This window comes from Ranitomeya variabilis, chromosome 3 (genome assembly GCF_051348905.1).
Source record: "Ranitomeya variabilis isolate aRanVar5 chromosome 3, aRanVar5.hap1, whole genome shotgun sequence".
NCBI lineage: Eukaryota > Metazoa > Chordata > Amphibia > Anura > Dendrobatidae > Ranitomeya > Ranitomeya variabilis.
The window spans coordinates 168,360,400-168,380,318 of NC_135234.1; the positions used below are offsets into that span (position 1 = coordinate 168,360,400).

Here is a 19,919-nt window from a genome sequence, read left to right on the forward strand (position 1 = left end):
AAATCTTCTTGCCACAGCTCACATTGATGTGCCATCCTGGATGAGCTGCACTACCTGAGCCACTTGTGTTGGTTGTAGAGTCCGTCTCATGCTACCACGAGTGTGAAAGCACAACCAACATTCAAAAGTGACTAAAACATCAGCCAGAAAGCATTGGTACTGAGATGTGGTCTGTGGTCCCCACCTGCAGAACCACTCCTTTATTGAGTGTGTTTTGATAATTGCCAATAATTTGCATCTGTCTATTCCATTAGCACAACAGCATGTGAAATTGATTGTCAAACAGTGTTGCTTCCTAAGTGGACAGTTTGTTTTCACAGAAGTTTGATTTACTTGGAGTTATATTCTGTTGTTAAAGTGTTCCCTTTATTTTTTTGAGCAGTGTATATACATACATTTTTGTTCTTGTTTAATCTTGTCCTAAAGAAAGTTAAAAGAAATTATATTAAATACATTACATCAAAACTCATACCCCAAACAGTTCAGTTCCATTATGTTGTGTATTACACAGGCAAGGACTTGAACTGGGATTAGATTAAAGTGATTATCTCTAGATCATGAAACATGCTGTGATGTACGCAGCGAGCAGAACAACAACATTCCCTGGAAAGGGCAATTTGCAGTCTGCAGACGTCATTTTGGCTACTACTGACAATCCGTGCCTTAAGAATAGACTGTATTTACAGCCAGAAAAGGTTCCAGATTACCATGGCCGTAGGCACAGTCTGCAGTAATAGCTATCATACCCACAGCAATTAGTGGAGTAATCCCTGGTTCAGCCATTTAAAATACCAGTTTTATTGTGTCAGCTCCAGACTTGACTTCTACCATATTAAAGGGAAGATTTACTAAATCCGCGTTATAACAAAATACAATTACCTTGTGTCTCTTATAATAATAACGACAAGGGTCATATTCACAGAGCAAACTTGTTCGTAAGATAGTCGAAGAAAACTTCTTAAGGGTTATTCTAATCTCATCCTTTCATGCGATAGACAGGTATAACTCTGTCCATCCATCTGTGGATATTGGGGGAGTCAGCGCAGCATGGTGACCAAGACTGTTTCTGTAACTTGAAAGGTGTCAGCACTGGCTCTCCTGGGGATTGTGTGACATTATGTCAAGCAATCACTGCGGCCAACCAGCACTGGCTTCACTGTCCCACCCTCAGACAAATCAGACATCAAAAGGAAGTGAGAGCTGCCAGATTATATCTTAAAGGAGAAGGTACTTGTCACAAGTAAGGATATCTTCTACTCACCTGCTCCTATTTGACCTTAAGAGAAGCTAGGTTAACCATAGGAGAAAACTTTTGCTAAAATCAATGTATAAATATGGTGGCTATAGTGTATCTTGTAAAGTACAGATAAATATCACATATGCAAATGTCTAGTGTCCATCTGCACCTCTTGAACCTTGTTATGAAGACAGCATGCTATCCATGAAAAAACAATTAATATACGTGAGACAAACTTTTTAAGGATAAGGGCACACATAAAAAATATCAAATACTCATCTGCACAACCTTGGTAGGATGAGGAATGGGAACCATTGCCATTTCCCCTTTGTGTTTTTATGATTGGATATATTTAATAAAGTTGTATAATTTATTTATACTGAGAGCTGCCTTTGATTCCTTTTTCTTTGATTCTTGTATTGTTGGAGGTGTTACCTATATAGGCTGGTTTCTCTAATTGGATAACACATAAAGAACATGCCTATCACTGTGAACATTTGGCTTTATTTTTAGCATGAAGTGAACAACAAATAGAACAAAATAACTGAAAACTTCAGTGTGCATAACTGTTCACCCCCTAAAGTCAGTATTTTGTAGAGCCTCCTTTTGCAGCAATTACAGCTGCAAGTCACTTTGGATAAGTTTCTATGAGCTTTCCACGTTTTGCCACTGGGATTTTTGCCCATTCCTCAAGGCAAAACTTCTCCAGATCCTTCAAGTTAGATGGTTTCCTCTGGTGAACAGCAACCTTCAAGTCTGACCACAGATTGTCAATTGGATTAAGGTTTGGGCTTTGACTAGGCAACTCCAAAACATTTACACGTTTCCCCTTGAACCACTAGAGTGTTGCTTTAGCAGTATGCTTTGTGTCATTGTCTTATTGGGTTAGAAGGTGAACCTAAGTCCAAGTCTCAAATCACTGACAGACTGAGATAGGTTTTGCTCAAGAATATCCCTGTATTTCGCACCATCCGTTTCCTCTTTACTTGGACCATTTTCCATGTCATCAATTTTGGCCTCATCTGACCACAGAACCTTCCACCACACATTTGGGGAGTCTCCAACATGTCGTTTGGCAAGCTCAAAACAGGAATTACAATTTTTGTGTGTAAATAAATGCTTTTTTTACTCACTGTTCCATAAAGACCACCTCTTTGGAGTGTAAGGCTTATTGTGGTCGCATGGACAGATACTCCAGTGTGTGCTGGGGAACTCTGTAGCTCCTTCAGAGTTACCTTTGGTCTCTGTGCTGCCTCTCTCACTAATGCCCTCCTTGCCCAGGCTGAGTTATAGTGGGCGACCCTCTTATTGCACGGTGGCTCAGTGGTTAGCACTGCAGCCTTGCAGCGTCCTTGCAACCCCTTGCAGTCCTGGGTTCGAATCCCACCAAGGACAACATCTGCAAAGAGTTTGTATGTTCTCTCCGTGTTTGCGTGGGTTTCCTCCAGGCACTCCGGTTTCCTCCCACATTCCAAAGACATACTGATAGGGAATTTAGATTGTGAGCCCCATTGGGGACAGCGATGATAATGTGTGCAAACTGTAAAGAACTGCGGAATATGTTAGCGCTATATGAAAAAATAAAGATTATTATTATTATTGCAGGTTTGTTGTGGTACAATTTGCTTTAAGTTTGATGATAATGGATTTGATGGTGCTCCAGGGAATCATCAGAGATTGGGATATTTTTTTTTTTTTTTATAACCCAGCCCTGACTTGTACTTCTCAACAACTTTGTCCCTGACTTGTTTGGGGATCTCCTTGGTCTTCATGGTGTTTGGTTAGTGGTGCCTTTTGCTTAATGGTGTTGCAGCCTCTGTGGCCATTCAGAAAAGGTGTGTATATACTGTCAAGACCATGTGAATTATGAAGGTAATTGCTTGCAACAGAAATTTTAGGGGCTTCATAGCAAAAGGGGTGAATACATATGCACATTCCAATTTTTAGGTATTCGATCCAATAAATTTAATTTATGCCTATATTTATCTCACTTCACCAACTTAGACTATTTAGTGCTGATGCATCACACACAATTTGGATTACAAAAATATTTAAATGCAGGTTATAATGTAACAAAATAGGTAAAATATCAAGGGGAGGGCATAAATACTTTCTTAAGCCACTGTATCTGAACTACTGTGTTTACATAACTCCCATTCACCATTCATTTCTATGGGGGTCACAAAACCAGCTGCCTTTGGCCAACTCCACCACTAGTGATTGGAGCTAATGAGAATGCACTACCAATAAATGAGAAGCCAGTTGAACTTACTGTTCCAAAGTGTCAGTGCTGAGCTATTCTCATTCCATTTCCCTTTCTAGTGTCTTTCTTATTACTAAGGAAATCATCTGTAGCTTAACCCCTTCACCCCCGGAGCTTTTTCCGTTTTTCCATTTTCGTTTTTCGCTACCCTCCTTCCCAGAGCCATAACTTTTTTATTTTTCCGTCAATTTGGCCATGTGAGGGCTTATTTTTTGCGGGACGAGTTGTACTTTTGAACGACATCATTGGTTTTAGCATGTCGTGTACTAGAAAACGGGAAAAAAATTCCAAGTGCTGTGAAATTGCAAAAAAAGTGCAATCCCACACTTGTTTTTTGCTTGCCTATTTTGCTAGGTTCACTAAATGCTAAAACTGACCTGCCATTATGATTCTCCAGGTCACTACGAGTTTATAGACACCTAACATGACTAGGTTATTTTTCACCTAAGTGGTGAAAAAAAATTCCAAACTTTGCAAAAAACAAAACAAAACAAAATTGCGCCATTTTCCGATACTCGTAGCGTCTCCATTTTTCGTGATCTGGGGTCAGGTGAGGGCTTATTTTTTGCGTGCCGAGCTGGCGTTTTTAATGATAGCATTTTGGTGTAGATACGTTCTTTTGATCGCCCGTTATTGCATTTTAATGCAATGTCGTGGCGACCAAAAAAACGTAAATCTGGCGTTTCGAATTTTTTTCTCATTACGCCATATAGCAATCAGGTTAATGCTTTTTTTTTATTGATAGATCGGGCGATTCTGAACGCGGCGATACCAAATATGTGTAGGTTGGTTTTTTTTTTTATTGATTTATTTTGATTGGGGCGAAAGGGGGGTGATTTAAACTTTTATATTTTTTTTATTTTTTTCACATTTTTAAAAACTTTTTTTTTTTACTTTTGCCATGCTTCTATAGCCTCCATGGGAGGCTAGAAGCAGGCACAGCCCGATCGGCTCTGCTATGCAGCACCGATCATAAGATCGCTGCTACACAGCAGAATTGCAGGTGTGCTGTGAGCGCCGACCACAGGGGGGCGCTCACAGCCACCGGCAATCAGTAACCATAGAGGTCTCAAGGACCTCTATGGTTACCTTCCTGACACATCGCCGACCCCCGATCATGTGACGGGGGTCGGCGATGCGCTCATATCCGGCCGCACGGCCGGATGCGGTAGTTAAATGCCGCTGTCTGAGTTTGACAGCGGCATTTAACTAGTTAATAGCGGCGGGTGATCGCGATTTCACCCGCCGCTATTGCGCGCACATGTCAGCTGTAAAAAACAGCTGACATGTCGCGACTTTGATGTGCGCTCACCGCCGGAGCGCACATCAAAGCGGGGGTCCCGACATGTGACGTACTATACCGTCACATGTCGGGAAGGGGTTAATGTTCAATAATAAATACATATTGCCACTACACAAACCAGCTAGTAATCTTCAAATGGTGTCTCAATGAGAACACTACCGCTATCAGAAACAAGAGCAAGAAAGAGGGATTTTTGTGTACTCACCGTAAAATCCTTTTCTCCGAGCCAATCATTGGGGGACACAGACCGTGGGTGTTATGCTGCTTGCCACTAGGAGGACACTAAGTGATACAAAGAAAGTTAGCTCCTCCCCTGCAGTATACACCCTCCTGCTGGCCCTCAGCTAACCAGTTCGGTGTAAAAAGCAGTAGGAGATCAGTAACAACATATTAGCGTACAGCATGTCATATTATATATGAGAGTATAGCATATCGGATTATAGAAAAACAAGCGTAAGCCAATACCAGGGTGGGAGCTGTGTCCCCCAATGATTGGCTCGGAGAAAAGGATTTTACGGTGAGTACACAAAAATCCCTCTTTCTCCTACGCCTCATTGGGGGACACAGACCGTGGGACGTACCAAAGCAGTCCCTGGGTGGGGACAACGTCAGATCAGGCCCTGTGTAACTGCTACTTACAAGTGCGCCACCGCGGCCTGCAGAGTCCGTCTGCCCAGAGCCACATCTGTGGAAGTCTGGGAATTATAATGCTTCAAGAATGCATGCGGACTGGACGAATCCGCAAGCTTGCAGGCGTGTCTTGTCGACGCCTGGTGCCTAGAACCCACGATAGACAGGGAGATAGGCTGTCATCTAACACGGAAGGACTCCTGGATGGAGAAAAGAATACACCAGGCTAAATGGCCGATGAAGACGGCCAAACCCTTCCTGTAAACATCAGGAAGCTGTCCTCTTACCGTTAGGAAACCCAAGATACAGTGTCCAACCTTGGGAGGGACGCCGTCCTCAAGACGTACCTACTCAAAGCACTCGCCTCGTTCGGAATATGGGGAACTCATTCCATTTTGTGGACTGGTGCCAAAAGAGATGAGGGGAGAACTATGCCCTCATGACAGTAGTGATACAATACCACCTTGCCGTGAAGGAAATAAGGGAAAAAAGGTCTGAAAAGACCCGTTAGCACCGAAGACTCGTCAGGATGAGGATATCGCCGAGAAAAAAGGGGGGCGACCTTCCCTAATAGAATAGATCCCAATGATCTAACGGTATGCAATAGGGAAGAACTACATGTGAAAACATCCTGCGAAGTGGTCCCTATTTGCAGTTCTGTTGCAGAAAGACAGAAAACTATCAGCTTATCAGCTCCGCAAGCGAACTGACGTGGTCAGTGCGGATTTTCGAGGATCACTGGGGCCCTTTCTGCTTCTGAAAAACTCTTGGAAGTGGAAACTGGTACCACGGAATAACCAGAGCATGCAGTGCGATGGCTCTTGGATCTCGAGGCCGAACAACAAACTCGAGTACACAGGCGATCAGTCAGGACGCCATCCGAACTACAACTGTAGAGCTCCAGTGAAGGCGGGTCTGATGGAAAACTTCCAGGTGAAGTTCCCACTCACTTGAGGTGAAACCCTGACAGCGAAATATGTTCGCAGCCCAGAGTTCTACTCCTGGGATATGTACTGCCAAGATCACCGAGTGATAGATCTCGGCCCATGTGAGGTACCCTGGCCAAGGAGCTTGAACATGGGTACTCGCTAGATGATTGACGTATGACACAGCCGTGGCGCTGTCCAATTGAAATCGGCTGGGTTGACCCGCCATAAGGTAGAGGACCTACTATAGGACTACCTTTGAGAACTCCAGAGCAATGATCGGAAGAAGAGGCCTGGCATTGGAAGTTACTAGTAACCATGGAACCGGGAGAAAAAACCCCGGATGAAGAAAGAGCTCAGAGACTATCGTCTGAAAGGCTGCTTGACTTGCTGAAAAAAACTAACGGAGCGAAGGAAACTGCTTCCATTGTCGTCCCCGTCGTTTTTTTTTTTTTTTTGTTTTTTTTTTAGAGAAACCTCCCAGCAAATCGAATGAAATGAGGGGATGAGTGAGCAAGAGCGCGAGCTCCCTGTTGAAAACCATGACCTTGTCTGGAGGGAAATTTACCACCCTTCTGGAAGAATACCGGATCATCCTCAAAAAGGATATCTGCTGGGCTGGAAATGAGAAGTTGTCTAAGTCTAGCTTCCAGTCCAGGTGAGAGGATATCACAAGTGATATAGTCGACTCAGCGTAGTCCTGCAAGGGCGTGTAAACAATCGGCCAAACAGGGCAGAACGACCACGCCTCTAGGTGCAAGATGACAGCCGCCATGACCCTTGCGAACGCTCTGGGTGCGGTAGCAAGGCCGAAGGACAAGGTCGTGACTTAAATGCTGTTCACGAATGGAAAGGCAAAGGAATTTTGAAGAGGTTAGGCATCCCGAATGTCGATGGATGCCAGAGACTGCACCTTTTGTGTTGAAGTAATAGCTGAGCAGAGGAACTCCATTCGAAGAAGAAGAAGAACCTTGTGAAAAAGTTAGAAGTTTGAGGTCCGGGATCGGTCCTACTTCTCATTCCGTTTTTAGGAACCAAGATCCCTTAGATCTAGACTGTCCTGGACAACCCTTTCACTGTTGGTCGGGGCTGTAGGAACGTACGATCCTTGGTTAGTCTCCCGCTGAAAAATTTGATTGACCAGCTGAACTGTCTTCAGGAAAGGGGTACTGGTGTGAATCAAGGTAGTTAAGGTCTCCAGGCAGGAGACCGTTGCTCTAGCAATCCATGCGGCGGCTAGGGAGGGTAGAGGGCTGGACCCGTAGCCGCGAAACGGAACAAACCAGATTTGCTATTTGACAGAGCGTGGCATTTGTAATTGAGGACATATCGGACAGGGATACTGGTAGATAAACCACAGGAGATTGCACCCGATTAATCTGCGGAGTGGCAGAATGCGCCGCTGCTTCCAGCAGGTCATAGAGTTAAAAATTAGGAGCCTCGATCCACCATCCTCCTAACAGGGAAGTGGAGAGGGAACATTTCCTGCATCTTCTGTTAAATAGTGGTGATGCAGAGGGGGGTGCTCAGACGCCCGAAAGGGGTGCCTCTGTTCATCGACAGAGTTCAGGTCTCCGGGTGGACAGGACAGGTTGTCTGGCGTTAGACCTGGATGCAGAAAAAGGATACCTGGAAGCGACCTTCATGTGCCCGTCTGTTGATGGTGTGGGGAGACCGGCGCCCTTTAAAGTGCCTGTCGCCCTTAAAAATCAGACCAGGCATAGCGTCCCACGTAGAGGCTTCTATCCAGTGACTCGCATATCCGGACTGGATGGCAAAAGCTCTACGAGGGAGTTTAGACTGAGGGAACTAGTTACACTAGGATAAACTTGGATCAGCGGCAGAGGGCTCCTCATTTATGACCAGTTTCGGATTGGTCATGCCTTTAAGACCAGGGAATACTGGTCGAGTGCCTTTAAGACCAGGGAATACTGGTCGTGTGTCTTTAAGACCAGGGAATACTGGTCGTGTGCCTTTAAGACCAGGGAATACTGGTCGTGTGCCTTTAAGACCAGGGAATCCTGGTCGTGTGCCTTTAAGACCAGGGAATACTGGTCGTGTGCCTTTAAGACCAGGGAATACTGGTCGTGTGCCTTTAAGACCAGGGAATACTGGTCGTGTGCCTTTAAGACCAGGGAATACTGGTCGTGTGCCTTTAAGACCAGGGAATACTGGTCGTGTGCCTTTAAGACCAAGGAATATTGTGTGCGTTTAAGACCAGGGGATCCTGACTGGTCACGTGTCTTTAAGACCCTGGAATTCTGGTCACGCGCCTTTAAGACCAGGGAATACTGGTCACGCGCCTAAAAAACCAGGGAATACTGGTCACGTGCCTTTAAGACCAGGGAATACTGGTCATGTGTCTTAAGACCAGGGAATACTGGTCATGTCCCTTAATACCAGGGAATACTGGTCATGTCCCTTAAGACCAGGGAATACTGGTCACGTGCCTTTAAGACCAGGGAATACTAGTCACGTGCCCTTAAGACCAGGGAATACTGGTCACGTGCCTTTCAGACCAGGTAATACTGGTCACGTGCCTTTAAGACCAGGGAATACTGGTCGCGTGCCTTTAAGACCAGGGAATACTGGTCACGTGCCTTTAAGACCAGAGAACAATGGTCATGTGACTTTAAGACCAGGAATACTGGTCATGCGGGTTTAGGTAAAATCTCGCAGCGAGCGAGAAGCGCCAATTCAGGGGGCGGAGCCACAGGCACGACGTGGGCGAAGCCTTGAGACTTCCATGAATAGGCCCAAGCTGGGGCGTAAATTTCTGCAGCCGGCGACCAGCGTAGAAGTTAGGGGTTGTCACTCGTTGGTCGAGAAAATTGAGCGCTTCCGTGCCAGGCGAAAGGCGCCAGGAAAAAAAAGGTAGAGCCGCCTTAAGGCGCCACAGTGCGCTTCTGAGGTGCGGCCTACACATCGGCCGAAGCCGGGAGCCAAATTTTGTAGCCGGCTGGAGCGTTACCTCAGGGAGGTGGGCCACAGGGAAGCCTGAGACTGCCTGTGAATATCCCGCTGCAGAAGCCCATCGCTGGCAGGATCCACTTACCAACGGTGCGCGTCCCGGCATGGAGCCGCCGCGGATGTCGGGTATTGCAGCGAGGACGGTGCAGGGATTGGGGCTGCCCGGACCATGGAGAGGGGCTTCTTACATCCACGAAGTTCAGCCCATCGGGACCGTGAAGGCACCTTCGCCCCTGAAGGGGATTTCAACTGCGGCCTAGTCCGGCTGAAAAAAACCGGGAACTAAATTTATGGAGCCTGCCGGTGGAGCGCGTCGGCGGGCCGCGCGCCGAATGATTGCCGCTGGCGTACCGGCCAGTGGCACCCCCAGGACCGCCTCTTCCACGCAGTCAGCGTGAGGAAGAATGGCCCCCGAGATCTGCAGGGCGCCTCTCGTCCCAGACGAGAAGCGCCGATATAGGGGGCGGGGTTACGGCCGTGGGAGAGATTTGCCCACTGCGGCCTACTCCAGCTGAGAAGCCGGGGACTAAATTATCGGCCTGCCTGGCGATGCCGCAACGGAGCGACGCTAACCGCCACAGTTTCCCGACCGCCGGCGCCTCTCTCCAGGGGCTCTGCCGCAAGTACCGCCGGCGCCTGCCCCATAGAGGCCATTGCGGCCTACTCCGGCTGGGACTAAATTTCCGGCCCGCCCGGCGGTGTGCGGCGGCGCGGCCGCAAGGCGATCTGGAGCGCAGGAGGGGAACTCCTGATATACTCACAGTCCTGTAATGCAGGTCCCCCTGTCCCTGCGCGCTCCATTCTCATCCTCTTCTGTAATCCCTTTGGGCTCTGCCGCAAGTATGCAACGCCATGTAATGTGGGCCTTGTCTGTCGGCCCCGGAGAGGAACATTAGAGCCAGGCTCTATGTGCTCGCCGTCTTGCAGGGGGAAGGGAGATCAGGACCAAAGATGGAAACCCGTCGCCCCAGTAAAAATTGGCGTGCTCCAACGTCGCAGGAGAGGGACGGGGAGGTATACTCGCCGTGCTCGCCTGTTGCTGGTTCGGGGGAGAGCGGGTCCCATAAAAAAGGATCCGTCGCCCCCTTCACTCCGTTGAATAAAAAATAAAAATTTACAGAAAAATAAAAATTTAAATTAAAATAAGAAAGTTGGGGTCTGAAAACAGACCCAAGTGCCTCCTACAGACACTAAGCAAGAACTGGTTAGCTGAGGGCCAGCAGGAGGGTGTATACTGCAGGGGAGGAGCTAACTTTCTTTGTATCACTTAGTGTCCTCCTAGTGGGAAGCAGCATAACACCCACGGTCTGTGTCCCCCAATGAGGCGTAGGAGAAACATCATCAGGGCCTATCAGTAATGCAGCTTCCGGCCTTACACCTGTACAGCTGCACATGTAACACATAGTGGTCAGCTACCTCACCTGATGCCCCAATACCCTTATTGAGCATGAAGGTGGTTTTCATAGAGAGCTCCGACAACACTTCTCACAGTGGATTGTCTCATGGGTAAACAAAAGGATCAGGCATTAAAACAAAAAAACAAACATGCCCAATCCTTCCTGCTGATCATCTGTCTCTGGACAGTTGGAAGGTGCCCATAGAAATTGGCACGTTTGGTTGACTTTTTGTCGTTTGAAGGTGTACTTCAGTTCAAAGCCCCTACATCCCCCTCCTTCAAAAAAACGGTGACTTTTGTCCCTTCTTTGAATAAAGTGGTGGGTGAGCATGTGCACTATGGCCCCAGTAATTCTCTAGGGGACTGCCGGAGATTGCCATGTGATGTGCTCCGCTTCATTCAAATGAGAGAAAAGACTCCAGTTTTCGTGATTGGTGGAGGAATCAACAGTCGGACTCTCACTTAGGCTAGTTTCACACTAGCGTTTTGAGGAGCTGCGGAGGGCTACGGACTTCCTCCATGAAGTCCCGCCCTCGGCCGCACCTCCGCCGTGAGCTCCGCCTACTTCGGCATGCGGCCTGCGTACCTATCTTTAACATTAGGTACGCAGGTTATGCGGATGTATGCGGATGCTTCCGCATGCGTCGTTTTGACGATGCGGCGACCAGGGTAGAACACAGCTAGTAGCAAATTTTTTTTCTCTGCATCGTCAAAACGACGCATGCAGAAGCATCCGCATACAGCGTCAAGACTTTTGTACCTAATGTTAAAGATAGGTAAACAGGCCGCATGAAGAAGTAGGCGGAGCTAGCGGCCGAGGGGGCGGGGCTTCACAGAGGAAGTCAGCAGCTCCTCAAAACGCTAGTGTGAAACTAGCCTTACCTAAAAGTTATCCAGTTATGCCGTGGATACGTGATAAGTTCTTTTTACTGGAAAATCCCTTTGAAGGGTCAGTCTCAAGATGTGTCTTCAGGAGCTCACAGCTCTCCAGCCTCCTCCCCCTTGTTGCTGGGGGGTGGGCACTCATCTTTGGCAGTTCGGGATATAGAGCATCATCCTGCTGCTGAATGTGCTACTGTGACACATTCAGGTCTAATGACCCCCATATACATTAATTAATGGGGGCAAGTGACATGTCTGATTCCAGAATTCAGGTGTTTTTGATCTCTCAGAGATAAGCCGCCACCAGTAATGTCTGACAAATGTCTCATAAAGAACACAGCAATGCTCAGCCAAGTGAATGCTTCTTTCAATGGGTGAGATAGCCAAGATGGCTGCTGGCTAAACGACTGGCCAAACCATCGTTCAGCTGACAGCCATCCAATGTTTATATTCTTATCTTTACATATTGAGATAACAGTACCTTCAACAAGCATTCTTCCACTCTTGGGGAACCTGAGCAGTGATTAGCAGAACTGTTCTGGCTAATCAGCTGCGGGATCAGGGCTTGTGCTTTGCAGGACTGATAACAGCTCCAATTCAGGATCTAAACAGGAAGGGTGGGGTGAGCAGCTTTCAAACTGGTGACAGGAGACTAGGATTTTAGGAGTCAACGCTTCAGGTTGGAATGCAGTTACTGTGGCATACTCAGCCAGGCGCTGGTGGTCGGCTTCCTTGACAACAAGCTGTAAACAATGCAAAATAAAAAGTCATCAAAGGAGGTGAATGACAGTAGAAAACATCAGTCAATTGCAATCTAGCTTATTTTCATGCTGTCTAAATAACTAAACCAATTTCATAAAATGAGAATACCCCTTTAAGGCTCTGTTCACACTGGTGTCATGGTTGTTATTTCCCATTGCACTGGATGGGTTATATAGGCTAGAGGAACATTATTATTATATTATTCTTTTAGTTCTCAAATATGTGTTAGCAATGAGATAGTACATACATAATTACCTTAAGAGCTACATAAGGCAATAGTTGCGCCACTCGCGAACGCCTCCATTTTTCTTTTTAATTGAAGTACCAATCAAAAGTCAAAATAAAACACAGCATTTGAATAAGGCCTGTTGCTTTAATACTGTCCGAAAACACTTCAGATCAAACAGAATATCAATAAAAAAGATGCAAAATGTCCCTGGGGAGTAGAATACTGAACACTGCATAATGGAATGACCTATTTGTAACAAAAGACCGCAACAGTCACCGTAAATGTCAGACATCTTGCTTCAAATTTCTGCTGTAACGGTACAGTCGTTATTTCCCTTAGTATGGATTTTATTGCACTAAGCCGGGTGCCATCATCTCATGCCCCAGTATAGAAATTATTGCTGTCCGAGTGCCATTATCTTCACTGCTATCAGTAAGGACTACAGTGTCCTATAGTGCGATCAGTTCTCCATGGCAGTGATTGCAGCAATTGAAAGTGATGTTCTCATATCTTGTATATGGGTGAAATCGCCCAATACTTTTTTTTGCTGCTAAGAAAGAAGGTGAGGACTCAGAGAAGGAAAGGTCTGGAGACGTCTCAGAACATGCGATGGGATCCTGTGTATTCAGTATCTGAAACATAGGAAAAGTCATGTAATTAATATGTCTGTTGCCTCTTGGACTTTACATTTAATTAATATGTCTGCTCACATCTGAGGAACCTTGTATGCCAGAGAATTAAATATATACAGCGGCAGGACTCCCCACTACTGCCAGCAGAAGAAAGGCACCATGTACGACTCCATATTCTGCCAATGGGTCAGAGGAGGCTGTAATAGTAGACCATGACAACCCCTCTGCTCTTCTCAGTGTCAGAAAACAGGAGTCAGAAATGGTGGATATGATGGGGAATTCTGTTGTAGAACATTAAAAGTAATTTACCATTTCTGCCATTTTTTCTGCAGGAGTGCTGCAAAATTCAGTGTTCTGTTGAGCGTGCTTAGGGCTCGTGGATCCGGTATTTCCAATAAGGTGGGACTTTACCGCTTGTGCCAGCTTCCGGTTTGCTGCCACGAGCTCGGTGGTAGAGTACGGCTGAGCGGCAGGGTAGTAGGTCTGCTGTCGTCCCCACTGCAGGGAGATGAGGAGTTCTTCTAACACTCTATGGAACAGAAAGAAGATATGATCAAAGTCAGAAGTGATGAAAATACGATCACTGGAGGAGATCTATGAAAGTAGAACTCCATAAAGCTCGGTTTACAGCAGCAATTTTTAACCCTTGAATGACGAGGCCTGAAAAGGTGTTAATAACCTGCCATTTTTTTCCTTTTATGCCTCTGTGCATTGCAGCAGCCATTACTTTATTATTTTTACTGAAATAGCTGTATTAGGCTTCTTTTATGTGGGTGTAATTGTTTCATTTTTCAGTGCTTTTTGAGGGTTTATTTAAAGGAAACCTGTCACCAGTTATCCCCAATATAAATTTGTGTTTTACACTACTTAATGAACTAACTCTTTAGGTTATTATGTCATGTGGCTAACTAACATGTATTTATGTATATGAATTAAATACCGTATTTTTCGCTTTGAAAGACGTGCTTTTTCCCCCAAATTTGGGGGGGAAATGGGGATGCGTCTTACTATGCGGATATACCGCTTACCGGTACCGTTACAGGCTGGGATGAGGGGGTGTCCACTGCAGCGGGTGTACGCCGCTGCCCAGGGTGATCCTGGCGTCTCTGGTGCTGCGGGGGGCTCTGCAGACATTTTGTGAAAGTCCAGAGCCCCCCGGTAGTTCGTCCATGCTTTCCTGTGTGGTGGACTTCAGGAAAATGGCCGCCGGGAGGCGGCGCATGCGCAGTTGGAGATCTCGGCACCAAGATCTCGGGAGATGAGATTTCAGCGCTGAGATCTCATCTCTCGAGATATTGGTCCAGAGATCTCTATCTGGGCATGCGCCGCCTCCCGGCGGCCATTTTCCTGAAGTCCGCCAGAAATCCTGACGTGTGCACATAGCCTGAAGCACAAACAGTGTGTCTCTCTCTGACTCTATGATAAGGAGCCTGTGGGAAGGTTTTTCCTTGGTTTGTAAAGGTGCTGGGCAGTAGGGAAGCCGTGGGATCGGGGATGCGGTCAGCACAAAACTGTGGATGCGGACAGTTTCATCCCCACTGCCCGGCACTGCGCTCACGTCTCCCGGCACCATCGCTTCACCCAGAGAAGCGGCGTCATAGTTGTGCCATGAAGCGAGGGCAGGTATGCGCGGAAGTCTCATACTTACCCCCCTCTCATCTTGTTCCTGGGCACCTCACTGTCTATATGCAGAACGTGCATTGTCACCTTTGATAGTACAGTGTGGTGCCGAAATGAATAACAACAAGTTAGTCTACTATTACAAAGGCTGAACGGAGGGGAGTATGAGGCCTGCAATAACAAAGAAGGGTGATGAGGGGTATTTACTCAGATCTGATATTACAAGGGAGGGTTAAAAGGTGGGTATTAAAATAATATTTTTCATTTTATTAAACGGTTTAGCACATTACTTGAATAAAGTATTTTTTTTATTATTTTCCTCCTCTAAAACCTAAGTGCGTCTTATAATCAGGTGCGTCTTATAAAGTGAAAATGCGTAATGTCACACAAAATAGTTAATAACACTTCCTATATGTCTACTTTACATCAGCACAATTTGTTAAATTTTAGTTTTGTTAGAATATTATAAGGGTTAAAAGTGGACCAGCGATTTCTCATTTTTCCAACATTTACAAAACCATTTTTTAGGTACCACACATCACATTTGAAGTGACTTTGAGCGGCCTACATGACAGAAAATACCCAAAAGTGCCACCATTCTAAAAACTGCACCCCTCAAGGTGCTCAAAACCACATTCAACAAGTTTATTAACCCTTCACAATAGAGATGCAGAATATACTGTTATGGAATGTGGATCCATGACCCACTGGGAGAGGCCCTGAGGTGCCAGAAAAGGAGAACCCCCAATTTTACAAACTACATCTCTCAATGAATTCATCTGGGGGTGCAGTGATCATATTGACACCACAGAATATTATATCATTGAGCAGTAAAGAAAAAATAATGACATTGTTACCGCCAAAATTTTGTTTCAGCCCCATATTTTCACAAGGAGAAATGGGTAGAAATGGCACCAAAATTTGTCCCACAATGTTTGCTGAGTGTAGAAATACCCCATAAGTGGCAGTACAGTATTGCTTAGCCACACAGCAAGACTCGGGAGGGAAGGGGATCTATTTGCCTCCTGGAGCGCAGATTTTTCTAGACAAGACTGAGGACTCCATATGCAGAGCCCCTTAGGCTGGGGTCACACTGCGTAATGGCAGTCCGTTAGACGGACTGCGTTACACCGCGGCATAACGCAGTCCGTTAATGCTGCCATTAACCCCTATTATCGGGCGCATCGTCAACGCATGCCATAATCGGCATGTGCTAGCGATGTGCCGTCATTCAGTGATGGAGCCTCGTACGTGGGCTGCAGCGTTTCCGTGTCAGTCACCGCTAGCACAGATGAATCATCTGCGCTAGCGGTATAGCATAACGCGATGGCGTGTATGCTATAGTGTTAAAGCAGCCCGTCACGTGAACCTGGCCTTAGTGCTAGAAGAGCAAGGGAGCAAGTGACCCCATTTTGGAAATTATATCGCTTTGGGAATTTATCTACAGGTGTAGTGAAGATTTTGACTCCATGGGTGTTATCAAGAAACAAGCAGCAGATGTTGCTGAGTGAAAATTGAAAACTGCCATTGTAGTGACCAGTAAATTGTAGTGCCCAACTCATGCTTCTAGAGACACCTACCTGTAAATTAGCTGGGCGCTCAGCGCTACAGAAATGTCAAACATGTGGATGCTAAATAGGGTTTAGGCACACTGGGATTCAGAAGGGAGGGGGGCATTTGAATTTGGAAGGGCAGAACTAGCAAAATTTATTTTCAGAGCCCTTGTACTACCAGTAAAGTGGAAGTCCCATACAGTGGGGGAAATAAGTATTTGATCCCTTGCTGATTTTGTAAGTTTGCCCACTGACAAAGACATGAACAGTCTATAATTTTAAGGGTGGGTTAATTTTAACATTGAGACATCAAAAATAAAATCCAGAAAATCACAGTGTATAAATTGTATACATTTATTTGCATTTTGCAGTGAGAAATAAGTATTTGATCCCTCTTGCAAACAAGATTTAATACTTGGTGGCAAAAACCTTGTTGGCAAGCACAGCAGTCAGACGTTTTTTGTAGTTGATGATGAGGTTTGCGCACGTCAGGGGGAATTTTGGTCCACTCCTCTTTGCAGATCATCTCTAAATGATTAAGATTTTGAGGCTCTCGCTTGGCAACTAGGAGCTTCAACTCCCTCCATAAGTTTTCTATGGGATTAAGGTCTGGAGACTGGCTAGGCCACTCCATGACCTTAATGTACTTCTTTTTGAGCCACTCCTTTGCTGCCTTGACTGTATGTTTTGGGTCATTGTCTTGCTGGAAGACCCAGCCATGGCTCATTTTTAATATCTTGAAGGAGGGAAGGAGGTTGTCACTCAGGATTTTACGGTACATGGATCTATCCATTCTCCCATTGATGTGATGAAGTAGTCCTGTGACCTTAGCAGAGAAACACCCCCAAAACATAATGGTTCCACCTCCATGCTTGACAGTGGGGATGGTGTTCTTTGGGTCATAGGCACCATTTCTCTTCCTCCAAACACGGCGAGTTGAGTTAATGCCAAAGACCTCAATTTTTGTCCCATCTCACAACAGCACCTTCTCCCTATCACTCACAGAATCATCCAGATGTTCATTGGCAAACTTAAGACAGGCCTGCACATGTGCCTTCTTGAGCAGGGGGATCTTGCGGGCACTGCAGGATTTTAAACCTTTACGGCGTAATGTGTTACCAATGTTTATCTTGGTGACTGTGGTCCCAGCTACATGGAGATCATTATCAAGTTCCCCCCATGTAGTTTTAGGCTGATCTCTCACCTTCTTCTTGATCAAGGATACCCCACAAGGTGATATTTTGCATGGTGTCCCAGATCAATGTCGATTGACAGTCATTTTGTATTTCTTCCATTTTCTTACTATTGCACCGACAGTTGTCTCCTTCTCACCCAGCATCTTACTTATGGTTTTGTAGCCCATTCCAACTTTGTGCAGGTCTATGATCTTGTCCCTGACATCCTTATAAAGCTATTTGGTCTTGCCCATGTTGTAGAGGTTAGAGTCTGACTGATTAATTGAGTCTGTGGACAGGAGTCTTTTATAAAGGTGACTATGTAAGACAGCTGTCTGTAATGCGGGTAACAAGTTGATTAGGAGCGTCTAACTGGTCTGTATTTTATTTTTGATATTGTATCTCTCAATGTTAAAATTAACCTACCCTTAAAATTATACACTGTTCATGTCTTTGTCAGTGGGCAAACTTACAAAATCAGCAAGGGATCAAATACTTATTTCCCCCACTGTATATTTCTGTAAACAAATGATGGACTTAAATTGGGACTTGCTTTTTTTGTGGATTGATTTGAAGCTTTTGTTGGAAACATTTTACATAACATTTCGGATCACATTTATCCAGCGCTCTACGCTGAGCACTTATATCGGGATTTCCACCTAAATCTCCAAATTACATGAGTCAGATGAAACCCCGGAGGGATCCATTCACTATAATGACGCAGCAGAGTTACTCTGGACTTCTTCTGGCCTATATTCAGCTATTTTCAGAGCACAAAACTGTGGTGTACTGCGCTTTTATGCACGCCTACAAAGACGGACACCACAGGATCATAGACAGCCACAAGGCGTCCACAGCGTCTCCATCTGCCTCATTATAGGGAATCTTCCACCGGGGGTTCCGTCTGAATCACGTATTTCAGAGATTTACATGGAAACCCCGGTGTAAGAGCTCAGCACAGGATAAATGTGCACCAAGCCTTACTGCGATCTTTGGGAGGCAGAATGAAAAAATAAACAGCAGGTAAAAAATTGGTTTTCTTTTTTATGCTGTTTCGTTACGCTGTTGCCTTTTTTATGTTTGGCTGCTATCACACACTAAAAAACACTTTTTAATACAAAAATTTGTGCACTGTCATATTTAGAGCTATAATTTTTCCATATTTCGGCTGACAGAGTGTGAAGTCTTTTAATTTGTGGGACAAGTTGACATTTTTATTGGTAACGTTTTCGGGTACATAACGTTTTTTGATCGCTTTCTATTCCATTTTTTGGGTAACAGAATCAACAAAGGCCAGCAATTCAGGAATTTTTTTAATGGGATTCTGCATGTGGTAAAGTTTATAAGGCAGCTTTATTATTCGGGACAGTAAGATTACAGCGATACCACATTAATAGTTTTTTCACGTTTTGGCGCTTTTACACAAGAACTATTTTATAGAAAAAAATAATTATTTTTGCATCACTTTATTCTGAGAACTATTGTTTTTTTATTTCTCTGCTGATGGAGCTGTAACACGGTTTGTTTTTTGATTCTTTTACAGTGTTCACTGAAGGGGTTAACTAGTGTGACAGTTTTATGGGGTAGGTTGTTCCAGACATGGCGAAACGAAAAATGTGTTGTTGTTTTTTTTTTTTTTTTTACATAAAAGTACAAATTTATGGGTACAATATATTTTTATTATTATTTTTTTAAATTATTTTGTGATTTTTTTTTTAAATATATATTTTTTACTTACCGTAGACTCTATGGCACATTCACTTTCACGTGCCTGATCACTATTATAAACCACTGCAATGCATGAGCATTGCAATGGTTTATAACTGTCAGTGCTGCACTGACACAAGCCCCTGCCTTAAGGGATTTATCATAGCCTGGTGACCCGGATGTCGTCGTGACTAGAGATGAGCGAATTTGCTCGGGTTCCCTGTTATTCGGCAAGCTATAGTGCTTGCTGAATAAGCTGCAGAGGGAACCCGGCTTCCTGGATCACGCTGGCTGATCAGCTGTTCGGCTTCGCAGCTGCATGTGTCGCGGCTGTGTGACAGGCACGACACATGCATGGAGAGCCCAACAAACAGGCTCTCCATGCATGTGTCGTGACTGTCACACAGCCGTGACACATGCAGCTGCGGCGCCGAACAGCTGATCAGCCAGCGTGATCCAGGAAGCCGGGTTCCCTCTGCAACTTATTCGGAAAGCGCTATAGCTTGCCGAATAACAGGGAACCCGAGCAAATTTGCTCATCTCTAGTCATGACGACCTCAGGTCAGCATGGCAATGAACGGGCCCCCGCGATGATTTCCAAGGTCGGTAAGTCATTCCCAACCAGGACATACTG

General features: G+C 45.4%; 1 protein-coding gene across 3 annotated transcripts in view; it reads right to left on the reverse strand.

Moving 5' to 3' along the window:
• Positions 1 to 12,667: 12,667 nt before the first annotated feature.
• Positions 12,668 to 19,919, reverse strand: part of BLZF1 (basic leucine zipper nuclear factor 1) — a 34,537-nt gene continuing 27,285 nt past the window's right edge. For 2 of the 3 annotated variants that reach the window (XM_077294848.1, XM_077294849.1), the window contains exons 6-7: positions 13,540 to 13,759; positions 12,708 to 13,230 (exon numbers count right to left, since the gene is read on the reverse strand). In XM_077294848.1, coding sequence (XP_077150963.1) covers positions 13,048 to 13,230; positions 13,540 to 13,759 — 403 coding nt within the window. In that variant the 3' untranslated portion in view covers positions 12,708 to 13,047. Of the gene's footprint in view, positions 13,231 to 13,539; positions 13,760 to 19,919 lie in introns of all 3 variants that reach the window. The other variant, XM_077294846.1, reaches the window with a different exon arrangement.